We start from the raw sequence: 20,512 nt of genomic DNA, 5'->3' as shown, positions 1-20,512 counted from the left end.
GTATTTTAAATCCAAAAATTCAGTCAATGCAGTCATTTTAAGCATTAGAGATTTCTTTCAAAAACATTTTAAAAATCTTAACGACCCCAACCTTTAAAAGTGGAAATATTGTTTTGATTTACTAAATACATTATATAATCTGATAGTTTCCTCCTATAGTTTCAGTGTAACTCATTTTTCCCCGAAGGACAGCGTGACTGATCTTTGACTATTTTTTTGGTGGTCACGGTTATTATAGTTTGTGTGGTAAATGCTGAGCTCTGAAAAGTGCTGACACTACCTAATTATGAAATGACGTGAGTTTGATGTAAATTTGTCATGCTGCTGGCTGTCAGTGTTGGCTGGAAGAGCAGTGTCTTTGCTTTGGAAGTGATCTGATGATCAGCTTATTTATTATGAACCATCTGGCAGCACCCTAAGGCAACAAGCCAATCCAGATAAAAGCAGCAAACATTAAAACAATTGCTGGGAAATAATTTGCCACATCTATCGTCACAGACATCATGGTATTAACATGAATGTTAAACATCTATCTATCTATCTATCTATCTATCTATCTATCTATCTATCTATCTATCTATCTATCTATCTATCTATCTATCTCTCTGCCTATCTATCTATCTATCTATCTATCTGCCTATCTATCTATCTATCTATCTATCTGCCTATCTATCTCTCTGCCTATCTATCTATCTATCTATCACACTTTCAGTCTATCTGATGATATCTATATAATAATCTATCTAGCACTTGTCACATTTGCAGTGGTTCTGTTGATTTGGTATCCCTTATGAAAAAGAAGTGTGCTATTAGTATACTTCTTTTAAACTAAAATTAGGAAAGTATGCTTTTAGTTTACTTTTTATGTACTTCTCAGAAATGGGCTTTATGTACTCCTCAGAAATATACTTAAAATGACATTTAAGTATACTTAAAAAGTCTAAATAGATTTGAACTATGCTTGTGCTCCTAGAATCCGTGTTTTCATTGTTATACGGTAGAGGGCACTAGTACACATCTTCTATACAGAATTATCAAAAAAACACAAGTGAAGAAGAAAAAGAAACAACAGATATTAACACATGCAATCTAACACGATTATCTGACATGAAACAGCATCACAACTGTAACGTTATGGAATAAAATGTCGACCGATGAAGAGGTAATAATTACAGTCAAGCTTTGGGGTGTTGATCGACTCCATCTACATTTTGATTATCATTCTGAATCCAATTCATAGTCTTTTTTCAGCTTTTTTTATTCAAAATGTTATTTCTTTATTTTTTATGAAAATTACACACATTAAAGAGTTTAAAAAAAAGTAATGCATGAAGCTAGAATAAAATGTTTTTGTTTACATACAGATACCCTGTTCTTTCTTTGTATGTTTTGTATGTTCAGATATTCATATAACAAAATATATAAAAATTAAAAACCAAAAAATAGAAAAAGCATAATAAATATATAGTATATATTATATATATACTATATATATAAAGTATGATGTAAAGTTCCCTTAAAGAAAACTTATGAGTGTACTTATGAGTACAAAACTAAACTAGTAGTTTTCCGAGACTATACTTTAAAGTTTACAAAGTATTTCATTAGTAAACTTTCAGTATACCTATAAGTTCACTTTTAGTATAATTGCAGTACAAACTACAAACATAGAGGTAAACTAGTTGTGTACTCAAAGTTTGCTACTGTTATACTTAAAGTAGTATACTTAAAAGTATACTTTTATATACTAGAAAGTGGGCCAATTTAGTCCCAAGAAGTATTGAAACAGTACACTTAGAAGTAAACTACTTGAACACTGATATTTGTATACTTGCTACATAAAGTATACTTAAAAATATACTTGAACTTTACTTGAAGTATAATACTTTTTGGTAAGGGATATGTTGAATTCTTAAGTGAAAATGTGGCGTAAGCTTTGTCTGTTCATCTCACCTGAGTCTTTGATGATTTTGAGCGCCTCGTTCTCAGAGAAAGAGGACATCATGCTAGGAGGTCTCTGGCTGGCTGTCTCGAAACCACTGAAGGGCACACTCTGACAGTACACCACCAGATCTGACAGCTCTGGACTCAGTTTAGTGCTCGCAGACTGGGGAGGGAATGTATACGTGTCAAAATAGATTTTTTTTCAGTCAACATTTAGGCATTGCATGTATTATAAACACACACATACCATACAGTATATACTGTGCAGTAGCTAATGCATTTACCTGAGCTATAATCATACTCAAACGCAAATAATCAAACCACACAATCTTCCAATAATTTACAAATCAGTTCCTTGGCCCCAAAAGCAATTCATATCTGAGCTCACCCTCCCAGGATCTTTTTTAGATTCCTTTTTGTTCCCGCTCCCTCCAGCAGTAGACTCTTCATCGGAGCTATATGAGAAGCTAGTCCAGCTTTCAGTCTTCCCCAGCAGACCACTTAACTTCTTCCCCTTCAGCAGGATCCGTCCCATCAACTCCTACAGCGCACCAGGAACATGGGAGTATTAGAAATGTTCACCAATACCAGGAACACTTTCTTCTGATTTAGAAAATTTTAGCTTTAAAACATTGTGACAATAAACAATAATTTATTTCAGAGGTTGGAACAGCCCTTAAATAAGATGGAAAAATTGTGTCATGACAGAAACTGTCGAGAGTATAAGATGGAAAGGAAAGTCATCATAAATATGTTTAGTAAATGGAGTCAAGTGTGCTTATAAAAGTGTACACTAGTACATGAGTGTTGACTTAAATTCATTCCTAGTACTACATGATTACACATTTCCTACTTTTTTTAGACAGCAAGGGTCAGATGTTTTTACTGATAATCCTCAGAAAGTAAACAGGAAGTTTCCAGAAGCGAGAAAGGAAGGGTTAGCAACACCAAGATCTTAGGTTTGATTTCCAGAGAATTTATGGAAGTAACTTTGGAAAAAGTGTCTGCCGAATTACACACATTACGTAAGTGCAAGTGACAGCACTCTATAGCAATGTAAAACTTGAAGTGAGACAGTTACAGTAATAATTTTATTATGTATTATCACTGTGTTATGATTAACACTGAAAAATTCAGCACGCTTACTGGACAGTACAGTACATAATACATAATAAATACTGCTTATATAAAAAAGTAGCATGTGAAGGTACACAAATGCTTAAACTACTAAATACTTGAAACAGTAGTTTGCTGCACTTAGATCACATAACATGGAATGTTTTACTTAACGTACTGAAAATAAGCTTTTTTTTTTTTTTGCTTTTTTAATCCAGTTACGCTTTAAAATCTCTTGCAGTAACATCTGTAAATTTGATAAATTGTTTAGTCAAGGAAGTGTGTGTGACCTCAGGTGAGGGTAGGTCTTTGAGGGGCAGGTCATTGAGCGGCTTTCTCAGGAGCTTCTTTCCCAGAATAGAGCGAATGTGCTGCGCCATGACCGCCTGCTGCTCCACTGAGCAGTGATTCTCCAGGGACAAGATCAGAGGATACGGAGATGTCTATGGACAGAGAGACATGGTTATTCAAGGGAATCAGTTATTTAAGTGTCAACTATCAAACATGCAAACTCAAAGATTTTCATCATAGGCTGTTATGGTTCATGTGTCTGCACCTTGAAGGCATACTGAGCGATGGTCTCAATGACTTCTTTAAAGAGCACTTTGGAGGTGAGCGTGTGTCCGTGGTAGATCATGGGCTCTCCTTTATCACCGTCCCAGCAGTCCAGCTCAACACAGCGACAGCCCTGATGCAGAGCTCTAAACACACACAAAACCCATGAGTTTAACCACAAACAAAGAGTATGAACAATAAATATCATCAGAGCATGTGAACCAGCCTTGTGTGTTGTATCTCATAACAAAGTGGTTATGTTTTGTACAGCTGCCGCTGGTGATCAAATATTTAATGTGGTAAAGGACTGGATGGCAATTGAGCCTTGCAGATTTCCTCAGAATTGGATAACGTCATACATAAAGTTCTACATACTGTATTGCTGGTCCATTGTGTTTGCACTTAAACATATTAACAGCTCTTAGCTCTACTGTACAAAATTTAATCCCATTCCACAGAATTCTGCAGTTTTTTTCTATTTAGTCTAACCCTATAAATTACCCTAATTGTAAAAAATGTATAAAATATAATAAATTAAAATATAAATAAAATAAAATTTGTTGGTTTATCCTAATGTAGTCTATTTAAGTTTATTTAAGCAACAATTAAGCAATTAATATTTTATACTTCAAGCTATTTTGGATGTTACAACATGAACACTTTTTTAGGTTTCCCTGAAAATATTTTCTTTACATTGTAAAATAATAATAGGCCTTTTTTTTCATAGCTTAATGACTTTTTCATAAGTCCTGAAAAAAAGTGCTGCACTGTAGGATATCATGTAAATAGTTACATTACCATTCAAAGGTTTGGAGAGACATTAAATTTAAAAATTGCAGTGAAGAAATAGATTTTCATAGATATTCAATTCAATCTTTTGAACACTGAACCTTCTATTTATAAAAAGAATAAAAAAAAAAAAAAAAGTACACCTGCTCTTACAAAAACATTCAGCAGCACAACTGTTTTCAACATTGTTAATAATAAGAAGTGTTGTCCTTAAAGGGATACTCCACCCCAAAATGAAAATTGTGTCATTAATCACTTACCCCCATCTCGTTCTAAACCCGTAAAAGCTTCGTCCGTCTTCGGAACACAATTTAAGATATTTTGGATGAAAACCGGGAGGCTTGTGACTGTCCCATAGACTGGCAAGTAAATTACACTGTCAAGGTCCAGAAAAGTAGGAAAGACGCCATCAGAATAGTCCATCTGTCATCAGTGGTTCAACCATAACGTTATGAAGCGACAAGAATACTTTTGTACACGAAGAAAACAAAAATAACGATTTTATTCAATGATTCTTCTCCTCTGTGTCTCTTCAAATCAGCGTAGCACCATTTTAGCGAATCTGAGCAGTACGCAGATGGCGTACAGTCTTCTGTGTCAGCCGCGCTGCGCCGATGCACTGTTTGCTTTCAGACCAAAGTGTAAATGCACATAGAAAATGTATTGTTGTTGCGCGGCTGACACAGAAGAGCGTACGCTGCCTGCGTACTGCTCAGATTCGCCAAAATGGCGCTACGCTGATTTGAAGAGACACAGAGGAGAGGAATTGTTGAATAAAGTCTTTATTTTTGATGTCTTCGTGTACAAAAAGCATTCTCGTCGCTTCACAATGTTACGGTTGAATCACTGATGGCAGATGGAGTATTCTGATGATGCTTTTCATACTTTCCTGGACCTTGACAGTGTATTTTACTTGGCAGTCTATGGGACCGTCTCAAGCCTCCCGGTTTTCATCCAAAATATCTTAAACTGTGTTCCGAAGATGAACGAAGCTTTAACGGGTTTGGAACGACATGGGGGTATGCGATTAATGACAAAATTTTCATTTTTGGGGGTGGAGTATCCCTTTAATGAGCAAGAGAGACTTCGCTCAATAACATTTTAAAATCTTACCAAAAGCCAACTAAGGTCAGTTTAAAAGTGTTTCCTTTTACTGTGACCTATAATTCTTTCTCCCAGTGCAATAGTGTTACAGAACACAAATGGTTTCTAAATAAGCTAAGCTTAGTGAAGCCGTTAATGCAGACACAAGCAATCACTGGGATTTAGCCAAGTATAAGTGTGTTTTGGTCTACTAGCAGTACCTCTGTGGTGCTGGATGCAGATTATAAGGTGCAGTTGGGTAGGTGTTCTGCCTCAGTTAGAGGCTGTGTATAATTTATGATTGACATTTGCATTTATCAATATTATATTTCTGTAATTGTTTCATGTTCTGTATGAGTTTAATTTTGCCTGCCCCTATTGTGTAAGCTCTTATGTGAGGACTCTTATTTTGATGTGTTTCCATGAGCGACGCACATTAGGTAATAGAACCAACAAACTCATGACGCAGCAAGCGATCAACATGTTTGTGTCGCATTTAAATTAATCCTTCTGCTAAACCCTGTCGTAAGCATTGGCTGTAAGTTCATTTAAATCATTAATCTGTCTAATTTATATTATAGGAGAATATGTTCAGTTTAAATGTGATATAATCAAATATGTTTATGTTATTGCCGATCTGCGCTAGTGCACTGCATTAAGAATGCTTCTAACTTGCTTCTGAGTTAGCAATGTATCTGTATACATTTTACTAGTTAAACTGATAATAACTTTGTTAAAATTTGATAGTTAATTTTCTACGTTTCTTTCATTTCACTTACAGTTTTACTCGGTTCAATGGCCGCTGAGTTTGACTATGTAAATCATGCGTTGGTCTATTAAAGGAGCAAGGCGCTCAAATTCTGGCTCAGTGAACAGAATTTGGCTTGCTGTTTATATTACCCGCTTTGGGAAAGCAGAACATATAAAGAGAACAGTACAGTGGGTGTTGTACCTGATATAAGGCTCGGTGCTGCTGGCGCTGGTCACCTGGTCTTTGGTGAGGTATGTATTATGAGAAGAAGAGATGTAGTAGTGCGCCAGCGGTCGGCTCATGTCCTGATACACGTGAGCATGATCCGGGTTAAACACATCATTCTCTTTCGAGAGCATGTACATGGTGAAACCATTCTGGGTCATGAACAGATTCTTCCGGGCTGAGGGTCAAAAGTTAACATGGTAAAACACAACCTTAAGTAGAGCTGGATGAGGAAATGTTTAATACAGACTTTTTATCCTATTTTTGTATCACTAATGTATTACTCTCAGTTCTAGTAAGGGCAGAAAGGAATAACCCAGGTTTGTCAGTTATTTGACACAATAGCCAGTGACACACCACTGAGCTATGCATTCACACTAGTTCGTGGAAGTGGACGGGTGTGGTTTTTCACTTTACTGTTGGACCTGCGCTCCAGTTTTCAACAGGTTGGATATTTTACATCATTAGATTAAACAATGACAAACTAAAACCAGTTTTGAGTTGGCCTTTGTGCCATTTTTACTGACAGTATATAAACAGTAGAATGCAGACAGGAAATGATGGGAGAACAGCAAGGGAAATGTGAGCTAGATCTGAATTGACAATGCCCACATGAGCGCCATGGGTTGATTGCTAAACAACAGCTCTGACAAATAGCTCCTTTTGTTGCGACTCTAACAGTTGTTGTTTGTTTCTCAAATTACAGTACAGGGCTCAAAAATAAGTTTTTTTTTTTTTTTCCTGCTGGATCAGATTTGTACTTGTACTGCTGATAGTTTCATCCCCATAAACATTTTATGGCCAAAATTATTTTCAGCAGTAAAAATTTTGACTCATTTTGTTTTATTGTTTTTAATTTTTTGAAAGAAATTAATTATTTTATTTAGCAAGGTTACATTAAAACATCAAAAGTGACAGTAAAGACACGAAGCATCGTGTGACTGAAGGCTGCTGAAAATTCTGGGAAGTCTTGTTTATGAAAGAAAAAATATAAACATTGTGCATGTTGTTACTCTCCTGGATTTATACACTGAAGATCTAAAGTATAATGTATATAAAGTTATATATAAAGTTTCCACAACACCCCAAACTTTTAAAGAGTTTATATATATATATGTATATATTATATATATGTGTGTGTTTGTATGTGTGTACATATATATATATATATATATGATATAGATGTATATTATATATATGTGTGTGTGTTTGTATGTATATATATATATATATATATATATTTCCATGATAATGTATGGCACTGATGGCTGTGTACCCCAATCGTTGAGCTCATAGGTGTGGATGAGAGTCTTTGCATGGGCCAGTGATGCGTCTTCGCCCTGGTCCCCGAGAAAATCCCTCAGCTCCAAGGTGGTGAGCACACACCCGTTACCGGAATAATGCCTGAACACCGCATCCAGCTCCGGCCTGCGCATCAGCTCACGGCAGAACTCCTCTATCTCCACGTGATCCAGCCGGCCATCACACGAGCGATCACACTTCTACAGACAAGAGGAGGAATAAAAGAGAGAGAGATTGCTTGAGGCTTCATTTAAATGAAATGCTTTTAGTTTATATGACAGCTGTTGCCACTTGCACATTGATCTTTCACACGAACCTTAAAGAGTGTGCGTGCATACTGTTCGCTCAGGTCAATGTTGATCAGCTGTAGCAGATGTTTCACCTCGTCGTAGCTCATCTTCCCATCCTGGTTCTGGTCCGCACATCTCAGATAGCCTCGAATCCAAGTGTGCACAGTTAGGGAAAACTAGACAAACCAATAAAACGCATACACAACATGCTGCCAGTGATATAATACGAAACAATAAACAATCTCTCTGCTAATATTATAATTACAAATATAACGTAATACATTCTTTGTGCACAAAAAGTATTCTCGTAGCTTTATAAAATTATGGTTGAACCACTGATGTCACATGGACTATTTTAACAATTTCCTTAATATCTTTCTGGGCCTTGAACGTGTCAGTTACATTGCTGTCTATGCAGGGTCAGACAGCTCTCAGATTTCATCAAAAATATCTTAATTTGTGTTCTGAATGACCTGAGTAATTAACGCCAGATTCATTTTTGGGTGAACTACTGTATTTCTTTAAGCTGAGATAAAATAAAAACTGACACATTTTAACATTCAATAAAAATTAGAAGCTGCATGTAGTTGAAAATTAACATAACGCACAAAACAAAAATATTAGAAATATGAGTACAACAAATTGGTTACAGGTTAAAAAAGCAAATACAATGGAGTGAAAACCACATTAGAGGAGTGATAGTATGATACCTTCCATGGTTCACATGTGCTTTGGAGTGGCATTTAGATATCTGTTCTAGACCTGCTCTATATTTAGTAAGCTCTCTCACGGAGTAATGCTGTGCACTAATGGAGAGTATATTTACATGTGCATTTATTGGCTTATGATGGCCAAGGAAGTGAAACCTAAGCCTTCTGTTTAAATCTTATAATTAAATGTGTATTAAATGCTGTAAATGTGCAGTGGATGTGTGTCTATTTGCAGTAAGGAAATTACTAGCATTTTCTCTCTGCAGGTATGGCTTTAAGGATATTGGTCCAGCTTTTCTTTCTGGCTCATATTGGAAACACGGTCTTTGAGAGTGCGGAGGCCTCGAACCCAGCGGTCTGCTTCATCCTGTGTAGAGCAGCACAGATCCAGGCTTTTCCTTCCTCCGCGGAAGACCACAGTGAAGCAGTGGGTCTCTGGGATCAGACCTGCCATTCGTCGCAGACACTCCGACTGACAGCCCTCCCGCACACACTCCACCTCCGTCACACAGACTGACAGAAAGAACCCACACACACAAACAGGTTATTGGACCATCACCACTAATAATCATTTACATAATCTATTACTTAGAGGTAAACTGTGTAATCTGTGCACAATTAGTGGCACCAAAAAGAACTGCAAAAAAGAAATAGTTTTAAACACCAGTCTGGCCACTCAAACCAACAAAATTTCAACATGACTTCTGCTTTTTAGTGTCTCCATTATATATGTCAACTTATGAGCAAATGTCCAACATTTGGCAACCTCTGAAACACTGAAGCTATCAACCTATATTAAACAATACAAAACTAAGACATTAAAAGACATTAAAAGAAAATAAGCTAAAACACAAAACAAATGTGTACACAAAAACAAGTTAAAAGAACATCTTAATAATTACATCATGTTGTTCAAAAGATTTAAATCAATCTAAACTACCCTTACCAAAAAGTAGTATACTTCAAGTTTATTTTATTAAGTATACTTAAGTAAAGTTCAAGTATATTTTGACTTTTTGTTAGTATAAGTCAAGTATACTTAATTGTCATTATAAGTATATATCTTAGAAGTACATAAAGCCCATTTCTGAGAAGTACATAAAAAGTAAACTAAAAGTATACTTTCCTATTTTTTAGTTTAAAATAAGTATACTAATAGCACACTTGAATAAACTTCTTTTTCGTAAGGGTAACTGAATGAACACAAAACTAAAACACTAAAAATAAAACCTAAAATAAATCTATTTGAGTAAAGTTTTAAGACAAACTTTAAGTTGGCTTGAAAAAGCCTAACCAGAAAGTTTAAAGTAGTTGTAAAAGCTTGCAATCTGAAAGTTTTCAGTTTGGAGTAGTTTAAAAGTTAAAATAGTTTTAAAGTTTAAAGTTTGAATGTTTTCGAGGCAAAACAGTCTATCAGAAAAACATATATTTATAAAACACATTGCTATTTTACCCGCATGTTGTTACCATAACTAGCAATTTACTTACGTTGCTAGTATTTTTTTTAGCATGATTAGCATGTTAATAGCAAAAATTATTAGCAAAGCATTAACTAAAAATTTACGTTACCATCATGTTAAAAACAATTCTAAAAAGTATAAAAATAAAAAAAATAAAATAAAATAAAAAAAAAACAAACTAAAAACAAAACAAAAAAAAAAATAATAAACTAGCAGAATTAAAAAAGTAAATATATTAATCTAAACAAAATTAAACAAAAATAAATAAAAGCAAAAATAAATAAACTAAAAGCAACTCTTAGCTGTATCATTCAAAGGACACTTCAAAAGATATAATCTAAGCTGAGATAAACTACTTGAATAAACAAAAACAATATATATTTATATAAACAAAATAAAAAAATAAATAAAAATAAAAAACTAAAAGCAAGTCTTAGCTGTGTCTTTTAAAATAAGACTTCAAAACAATTAAACTAAACAATAATTTAAACGGGACTTCCAGTAACACGCGAACACTGATGGCTGCCTGAGAGAACTGCTCTCCCAATAAATACTCCTAAAAGCCCCTAATCATTCGAATATAGAACAAATTTTAACATAGAATGTTGCAATGGAAGGCAGGGCAGGGATGGAAACAAGAGCAAGACAAAAGAAAATCCTGGTTCATCAAGATGAGATAGAAGTTGGAGAAGAAACAGGTGAAACGGAGCCAATCGCTAGCAGACATGCTAACGCTGAAGGGGAAATTGGCTTGGAGAAAATACTCAAAGAGCTGAGAGAATTCAGGAAGGAAAACAGTGAAAAACTAGTGGATATTATTGAAGATTTGAACAGCATGAATAAGAGGATTGATGAAGCAGAGGAACTGCATCACGGAAGCAGAGGAACAAATACAACAATACGGGAGAGGTGCTAATTGAACTGCTAAAACTTCAGACTGAGCTAGAAACAAGATCAAGACAAAAGAAAATTGACCAATCAAGAGGGCATGTCTAGAAGAAACGGATACGGAGCATCCGAATATACAGAGTACCAGAGGACCAGATATTATTATAACTGAGCTCCAAATACAGAGGGCTCATAGAGCTCTGGCTCCAAAACCAACGGACAGTGCGAGACCAGCTCCAAATACAGAGGGCTCATAGAGCTCTGGCTCCAAAACCAACGGACAGTGCGAGACCGCACTCCATTGATGTGAAATTCCTGAGCTTCAAAACAAAAGAAGATATTCTGGGGAAGGTGTGGAGAAAAGGAGGCCTAAAGTGGAACAACGCCCGAATCACATGTGACCACGACCACAAGAAAACCTTAATTTGTTTACCCCACTGAGGTTTTTTAAAAAAAAACTTAAAGAATATGTGAATAAAGGCGAAAACAGCATTGAAAGAAAAAAGATCAGGTTCCAGACCCCATATACTGCGAAACTCTGTGTATTCTATGAAGGCGAAACAGTGCTGTACAACTCTACAGAAGAGGCAACAACAGACATGAAGGCACGGGGTCTACAGGTGGACATCATCCGGCCACAGCAGATGCTGCTCGAATGCCTCCAGCGCCGAACTTGGACAATGAAAAGAGGACAAGGCAACCCAGGGAAAACTACCTCAGCAGCAGATTATGTGGAGCGACTGAAAAGTTTCCGACGAAAATGAATGGTAACTGTGATGCATCCTCGGAACTTCCCTAATGTTACACTGTCTGTTTATTCTGGAGAACATGGATGGACAATAATGGAACCTTGTTATCATAGGTCTGGCTGTATTTTTCTTATTTTTTTTGTTAGTACAGTCATTCACATAAACCTGGGAAGGTTTTTTTTTATAGTAAAAGCGGTAGCCCTTTCAAGTTTTTATTTATTGTAGTTTTCATACTGGGAGATTTTCTTCTTTTTTTACTTTAAAGGGTTACTCCACCGCAAAATTAAAAATTTTGTCATTGATCACATACCCCCATGTCATTCCAAACCCGTAAAAGCTTTGTTCGTCTTCGGAACACAATTTAAGATATTTTGGATGAAAAACGGTGGGCTTGAGACTGTCCCATAGACTGCCAAATAAATAACGAACAAAGACCAACTAAAGCTTTTAAGCGTTTGGAACGACATGGGGGTAAGTGATTAATAACAAAATGTTCATTTTGCGGTGGAGTATCCCTTTAATCATTATTTATCAAGCTGTTTTTTCAGTAAGGGCCCTCACTCCAATTTACAGGTTTGAAGTTTTTCCCTCAGAGCCGAATTACCATGCAGGCTCGAGAAAGGTCCATAGACGGTGGATCTCTTTTGTGGAAGTCACTCATGGTGCTAAAAAACTCTTTTTGCTCATTTTCTTGTTGAATGCCTTTGTACATAGTTTGTGTTTTGTTAAACTGCAGGGGAAATGTAAGCACATTTTTGTTAAGGTCTACATAAGTAGACCTTAGGAAACGTATTGATTTCTCTTTTTTTCCTGAAATAAGGATTCGGGCAGTAATTGCAGATAATAACTTATTTAGAAAATATATAAGAAAAGAATATCCATGGATAACGACTATCCTAGAAATATGGGCCACTTTAATTAAAAAATATGATTTGAAAGATGCTCTAAAGATAATGAGGTGGTGTGCATATTATACAGATTTCACTCCAAATACTCTAGATCATGGATCTCCAACCCTGCTCCTGGAGAGCTACAATCCTGCTAGTCTCGCATAGCGAAGGTCTGGAATCCATGGCAGCTTTCATTGGCCAAGGCCCGCCCATGAGGCCGTTTGACTGACATGTCAAACAACCAATCACAGTTCGTTTTGTTCATCGTCACGTTTCGAGCGTGGAAATGTCACCACAATAACAGACCCGTGTGTAAAACTCTCGGACATATTTTAAAGATTCTATGTCGCAAACTTTAAATATTTCACATACTTTTGAAAATCCAGCATTTTGTTGATCCTGATAAGTGCTCGTCATCACAGTTGTAAACATGGCAGCTTTCTTCTTTCGTGAGAGGGTTTGGCGCCACGGCATCTTAGTTTCCAGGTGGAGCGTTCAAGAACGCAACACACACGTCTCGCGGAAATCCTGTAGAATTCAACCAATCTGACTACGACTTCGACACTCCTGAAGTGTTTCCACTTTTGTGTCCCATATGCATCAGACGTTTAGCCAGCGGTCCGTGGGCGTGACGTCTGAGGCTGAGACTACCATCCTGCAGACTTCAGTTCTAACCCTGCTCCAACACACCTGTCTGTAATTATCAAGTAGCCCTGATCCCCTTGATTAGCTGGTTCAGGTGTGTTTGATTGGGGTTGGAGCTGAAATCTGCATAAAAATAGTAAAACAAGAACGCAGATTGTAACCCAGACTCTAGATGAATCATTTAAGAATTGGATTAAGAAAGGCATTACATCGTATTATTCAGTTGTTCTGTTGGATAATCATGACTTGTTTAGATACTTTCAAATAAGACACTACTTTAATTCAAAAGTGAATAAGAGCGGTGATTGAGCACAGAATGATTTAGTGAAGATATTCCTGTTGGCATATAGGGCTTATACTATTAGTATGGTAATCTCCAAATTTTATATCATTGTTTTCAAAATTACAGATCATATTCTACCTCATATGTCTGAATTAAATGAGAGAAGGAAGGAAACATTATTAAAACAGAAGAGGCTTGGTTAAAAACATGTAAATCCCAATGGGAACCACAGGCTCTCATCAGTTGAGATTATTTGCATGGAAAAATGTAATTCGGTTGTTTATATCCCCTACACAGAAGTGCCATAGCGCAATAGGTTCTTGGTGTTGGAGACGCTGTTATTCAGAAGTAGCAAATCATCACCATATATTCTGGGCATGTCCAGTTATACACCTGTTTTGGAAAGACATACACCGGACATTGAAGGCCATATTCAAGATGAATATCCCATTTCAGTTTTATATGTTATATTTGGGAATACTGGATTTGCATGAAACAATTTATACATACAAATGGAGAATATTCCTGGTTGCAGCTAAAAAGGCTTTTACTTTTAAATGGCTTCAACTAAATCATCCCCCTTTAGTAGAATGGAAAGCAATTGTTATTGAAATATGTAAGATGGAAACCCTTACTTTGTCTTTAAAATTAAAAGGCAAAAGGGGGCTGTTTTATGGAGCATGTGGAAAGAATTTTTGGATTCTGAGAATTTGCAATGTTAAAATAAATATAATCATCTCAGTATTGTAAATTTAACATAATTATGCAAGGTCACCATTACACTGTACCTTACTCTACTGTTTTTCCCCCTTTCTTTTTTATGTGGTTTTGTTCTCTCTTCTTTTCCTTTTTATTTCCTCCTTATTGTATATTATTCAGGTTCTGTAAGCATTATGAAAATGTTTGCTGAATTACACAGGAAGTCAGCTGATCTGAATGTAACTCATTTATTTATTTATTCAAAATTTTGTATTGTATCTTTCGACTTCCTTGACATAAAAAAAAATAATAATAATAATAAAATAAACAATAAATTAAACAAATTTAAAATTAACCAAACTAAATGCTTTAAATTCTGAGGCTAGTCTGAAGTCGTGGCCTAGTGGTTAAGAGTTTGACTCCTGACTCTAAGGTTGTGGGTTCGAGTCTTGGGCCGGCAATACCACGACTGAGGTGCCCTTGAGCAAGGCACCAAACCCCCAACTGCTCCCCGGGCGCCGCAGCATAAATGGCTGGCCACTGCTCCGGGTGTGTGTGTGTGTTTTCACTGCTGTGTGTGTGCACTTTGGATGGGTTAAATGCAGAGCACGAATTCTGAGTATGGGTCACCATACTTGGCTGTATGTCACGTCACTTTCATTTTTTTTTCATGATAAACATGTAAATGAATGATAAACAAGCAACAAGGACACTTACAGGAAAAAAATTAAACTATTTAAAGTCCATGTTAGAAGGAGGTCAAATGTGTCATCGCAGTGTGTGAGGATTAATTTGGCTCTTGTAAAATATTACCTGTGCAACACAGTGCCAAAAATGTTCACAATGTACTCCTAAAACATGCACGCACACCCATATAAACCCACTTGACAGCCAAGCAGAGGCTTTGGACAGGCAATCATTTTACCAATTACAAAATGCTATTGCTAATACAGTGACAATCAAATATAATATAGCTCTGTGTGTTACATAGACTTTCCTTCTCCGCCATTATTTTACAGTAAGTGTACACTTCAAGCCAGCTACAATGAGGAATTGTAGACAGTAGTTGCAACAATAACTTCTTTGACCTGTGGAAACCCCTACGCTGCAAATAAACAAAGAGACATGCAGAGACACAAGGCAAGACAAACACATGCTCTTTTAAATGGCAAAGTCTCTCTGCCCACTTCCAAACACTGACAAACATGCATTCACAATTCTTGTGTATATGGAGAAGCAGAGTGTTTATTTTAACAGCGCACATGTGCAGAGATGTGCTGTGAATGGGTGTTTATTACGCCACTGGCATTCCTCACTAATGCCCGCTGCATAGATGCACAGAAGCATGAACTCTCCAGAGATCCGGCACTGCATGAGGAGCTCCTGCCTACCAGCACAATGACACCTGCACAGACTCATCTCCAAAGTAGACCGGCATCATTTAGTGCAGGTTATTTGACACTTATGCCATAACCATGTGTCTTCTATCTTTATCAGCATTAATAAATAGGCAAAATAACAAAGGGATGAAGTGGTGCATGATGAAACGTCACAAACACTTATTCACATAATGCAAACACACACAGTCATGTATTATTTGGACTATGTTTATTCCCTCAACTGTGTGGCAGTCCGTGAGCTGTGAGGGGCATGCTGGGATTGGACAGGAGCAGCTGAGCCTGCATTCCTGAAGCCAGTGTGACGCAACACAAGACAGAAACAGAGAGAGAGGCTGTCTCATCTACTGCAGCTCTCTGAGTCGAGCAGTACAAACAAAAGTGTTTGGTTTATGAGCATTTTCGAGTGAGTTTCATGCTACTCTACCATTCAATATTTTGAGGTCAGTAAGACTGTCAATGTTTTTGAAATTTGTCTCTTATACTCACCTACAACTACTTTTATTTTGAATAATGATTTACCACAATGTGAACACACATACTAGTAAATGAATTTGACTTTCAAATCACTTATCTAACAATATTCCCCCAAATACAGGTGCATCTCAATAAATTAGAATGTCATGGAAAAGTTAATTTATTTCAGTAATTCAACTCAAATTGTGAAACTCGTGTATATAAAATAAATTCAGTGCACACAGACTGAAGTAGTTTAAGTCTTTGGTTCTTTTAATTGTGGTGATTTTGGCTCACATTTAACAAAAACCCACCAGTTCACTATCTCAACAAATTAGAATATGGTGACATATCAATCAGCTGCAAAGGTTTCCTGAGCCTTCAAAATGGTCTCTCAGTTTGGTTCACTAGGCTACACAATCATGGGGAAGACTGCTGATCTGACAGTTGTCCAGAAGACAATCATTGACACCCTTCACAAGGAGGAAAAGCCACAAACATTCATTGCCAAAGAAGCTGGCTGTTCACAGAGTGCTGTATCCAAGCATGTTAACAGAAAGTTGAGTGGAATGAAAAAATGTGGAAGAAAAAGTTGCACAACCAACCGAGAGATCCGCAGCCTTATGAGGATTGTCAAGCAAAATCGATTCAAGAATTGGAGTGAACTTCACAAGGAATGGACTGAGGCTGGGGTCAAGGCATCAAGAGCCACCAGACAGAGACGTGTCAAGGAATTTGGCTACAGTTGTCGTATTCCTCTTGTTAAGTCACTCCTGAACCACAGACAACGTCAGAGGCGTCTTACCTGGGCTAAGGAGAAGAAGAACTGGACTGTTGAGCAAGTTTTGTATTTCATTTGGAAACCAAGGTCCTAGAGTCTGGAGGAAGGGTGGAGAAGCTCATAGCCCAAGTTGCTTGAAGTCCAGTGTTAAGTTTCCACAGTCTGTGATGATTTGGGGTGCAATGTCATCTGCTGGTATTGGTCTATTGTGTTTTTTGAAAACCAAAGTCACTGCACCCATTTACCAATAAATTTTGGAGCACTTCATGCTTCCTTCTGCTGACCAGCTTTTTGAAGATGCTGATTTCATTTCACCTGCCCACAGTGCCAAAAGCACCAAAAGTTGGTTAAATGACCATGGTGTTGGTGTGCTTGACTGGCCAGCAAACTCACCAGACCTGAACCCCAGAGAGAATCTACTGTATGGGGTATTGTCAAGAAGAAAATGAGAAAAAAGAGACCAAAAAAATGCAGATGAGCTGAAGGCCACTGTGAAAGAAACCTGGGCTTCCATACCACCTCAGCAGTGCCACAAACTGATCACCTCCATGCCACGCTGAATTGAGGCAGTAATTAAAGCAAAAGGTTAGCTGCCAGTGAAGTATTCTAATTTGTTGAGATAGTGAATTGGTGGGTTTTTGTTAAATGTGAGCCAAAATCATCACAATTAAAAGAACCAAAGACTTAAACTACTTCAGTCTGTGTGCATTGAATTTATTTAATACACACAGACTGAAGTAGTTTAAGTCTTTGAGTTGAATTACTGAAATAAATGAACTTTTCCATGACATCCTAATTTATTGAGATGAACCTGTATTGTCCCAGCTAGTCTAACAGAGAGTGTACCGAACAAACAGTTTCATACTGAACAATGCAAACCAACAGAAAAAAAATAATGTTTCAGGTGGAACACACTGATATTTTGGTCGTTGTTTCCAAATATGATTTCAAATGAACAGAACAAAAGTAAGGTTTCAGGTGGAACACACTGATATTTTGGTCGAGAGCCTGTATAAACTGAACTTCATATGCTTCACGTGATCTGTGTCACTACTCACTACATGTTGAAGTCTGGCATATCAAAGAACTTGTATTAATTCCTATGTTTAAACTCTTGTTTTACTAAAGGAGATGATTGACAGGTGAGTGGGCGGTCTTTTGATGCTGTCTAGGGTGCATCAAGATTTATGTATACACTACAAAAGCAGCATTTTGGTCAGAGTCAAAGAAATAACAAAGAACCAATGTGTACAATTACAATGAAAACACATATTGATACATAATGCTATTACATAATCAACATCTTATATAGAAAAATCACATAAGTTATTACTAGCACTACCGTGTGATTATTAATCACACTGAGTCACATGATTAGTTATAAGTTCACTTTAGTCCTCAGGGTCTCATCAGAGGTCATCAGAATGACCCATAAATCCACCCTAGGAGCAGAGATTATTCATAAACACATGACCTGGGCTTTTTACTGTACATGGATACTTTGCATGTTTCAAAATCCAGAAACATATGACTACAATAGATAAATAGAATCATGAATCAATTCACATGTCTATATTATTATACAAAGCACACAGTTGTTGTTCACATTGTACAGTTCACATTCACAGTAAGAATGAGTCTGATTTGGGAGTGGTTTTAGGATTTAAGTCTTAAGATTGTTAAACTCCTTGTCTTGTGGGCAAAACTTTTCCTGCTTTAAGAGCAAGCGGACACAAGTTCGAATTTTGCTTAAGTGACTTTTTTTTATCAAATAATTTGTTGCATTTCAAGTTGAGTAGCCTCAGATATCTCTATGCAGCTAATGTTTTCAGCAAATGTAAAGAGAGATCACATAATCACAGATTTTTGAGGGTGATGACAGCAGAGATAATCACAGATATTTCAGAGAGCGGAGAGCATAAGTGAGATTAACAGCTAGAATTTAGAGATGACAGAGCAGATCATATTCTGTCACAGATGAATCTGTGGTATGTTTCCATTATTCTAGGATCAAAGGTTGAATTTGTGTGATTAAAAGAAGATTATCAATCACCAGAAAAGCAGGTGAAAGTAACAGATTGAGACAATGTCCCACAACCCCTCTATTCAACGTAAGCACCAAATCTGCTGGCCTGAAATCATTTAAAGCTAGTTTCAGACAGTTCAGGATCATAATCATGGTTTTTAATAAAAATATTTCTAGTTTAATTTCCTGGCTCTGTTTGATGTTGTGAAACAAGCCAAACAAAGTAGGAAATTAAACTGGAGAGAAGCTGAGGGCCTGAGCTTGTAGTCTATATAGACAAACACACAACCAGACATGTATTCATGAGTTCAGACATATGTACACAAAACTTTATGGGTTTTCTGTTTGCTGTTGCATTGATTGAAAAGTCCCGTCCTGTCCCTCAACAAAAACCTGCCGAGCAATATATCACAGATGGTCAAAGGTGAGTGATTTACAATGTGAAAAAAAACATGATACTGGATCCCATCATACTGTTCTAGGACTAAAATAATTATTGTATTATTATATAAAATAATTATTATAATATACAATTTAAAATAAAAAAAATACTGACACTTTTAGTCTATCCAGTGATAAACTAAAATGGTTATAATGCAGTCTACCAAAAATATAAAACCCATGCATAATATAATGTGATGGCACCTGTAATGACTCATCATTGCATAACCTTTCTGCATCATAAGTAGTGCTGTATTTAGACATTTCGATAACATCAACTGAAAATATTTCCCTTGTTCGCCCTGTGATTAATTGGGTCAGTACTACAGTTTATTACACTAAGTCAAATCCATCCGTCTTGTTAAATTCAGTGGCATTCATTGACTTAAAACAGAACATCATAAGATTTAATGCCTGCTGGGTCCTTTGGGATGAGGTTAACAATAGGCATTCAAAAAGTATAGCAAAGATTAAAAACGTCTTGTTTTGACTCCGAGCCAATTATGAGGTCAGAGTAAGTGAAGAAAAAAGATACAGACTGTAATTGTTTTCTGATCATTATTTTCCCTCTAGGGTGTGACAGTATGATTCCTTGATCTGATTAGTTGTAACAAAAAATATGTTTCAATACTGCTTCTGAGTCCAGTATCATATCCTTTTATTCACATCATAAGTTCTGGCATCATGGCACCTTCCTCACAGTAATTGCGTCACTGGCACCCATGAAAATATAAAGTCATTTCTAAATCATTTACTGGATTGTGAGAAAAATAGAAAAACAAATACACTGTTCAAAAGTTTGGGGTCGGTAAAATTTTTAAATGTTTTTGAAATAAGTCTCTTATGCTCACCAATGCTGATCAGTAATACAGTGAAAACAGTAATATTTGATGAATTCTGAGAACTCCAGGCCCTCCATAGACAGCAACGCAACTATCACATTTAAGGCCCAAAAAAAGTATTAAGGACATCATTAAAATAGTCCATGGGACATCAGTGGTTCAACCTTAATTATATGAAGCTACGAGAATA

General features: G+C 36.5%; 1 protein-coding gene across 2 annotated transcripts in view; it reads right to left on the bottom strand.

Annotated features, from left to right (window-relative positions):
- Positions 1–20,512, bottom strand: part of LOC109045960 (1-phosphatidylinositol 4,5-bisphosphate phosphodiesterase delta-3-A) — a 37,259-nt gene that overhangs the window by 5,250 nt on the left and 11,497 nt on the right. For both annotated transcript variants that reach the window (XM_042720188.1, XM_042720189.1), the window contains exons 3-10: positions 9,050–9,278; positions 8,082–8,211; positions 7,740–7,965; positions 6,440–6,641; positions 3,617–3,761; positions 3,351–3,503; positions 2,333–2,485; positions 1,954–2,107 (exon numbers count right to left, since the gene is read on the bottom strand). In XM_042720188.1, coding sequence (XP_042576122.1) covers positions 1,954–2,107; positions 2,333–2,485; positions 3,351–3,503; positions 3,617–3,761; positions 6,440–6,641; positions 7,740–7,965; positions 8,082–8,211; positions 9,050–9,278 — 1,392 coding nt within the window. The remainder of the gene's footprint in view (positions 1–1,953; positions 2,108–2,332; positions 2,486–3,350; positions 3,504–3,616; positions 3,762–6,439; positions 6,642–7,739; positions 7,966–8,081; positions 8,212–9,049; positions 9,279–20,512) is intronic.

Source organism: Cyprinus carpio, chromosome B3, assembly GCF_018340385.1.
Source record: "Cyprinus carpio isolate SPL01 chromosome B3, ASM1834038v1, whole genome shotgun sequence".
In the NCBI taxonomy this organism is placed as follows: domain Eukaryota; kingdom Metazoa; phylum Chordata; class Actinopteri; order Cypriniformes; family Cyprinidae; genus Cyprinus; species Cyprinus carpio.
The sequence above is the reverse complement of the archived record's forward strand: the minus strand, read 5'-3'. Positions and strand labels throughout refer to the sequence as shown.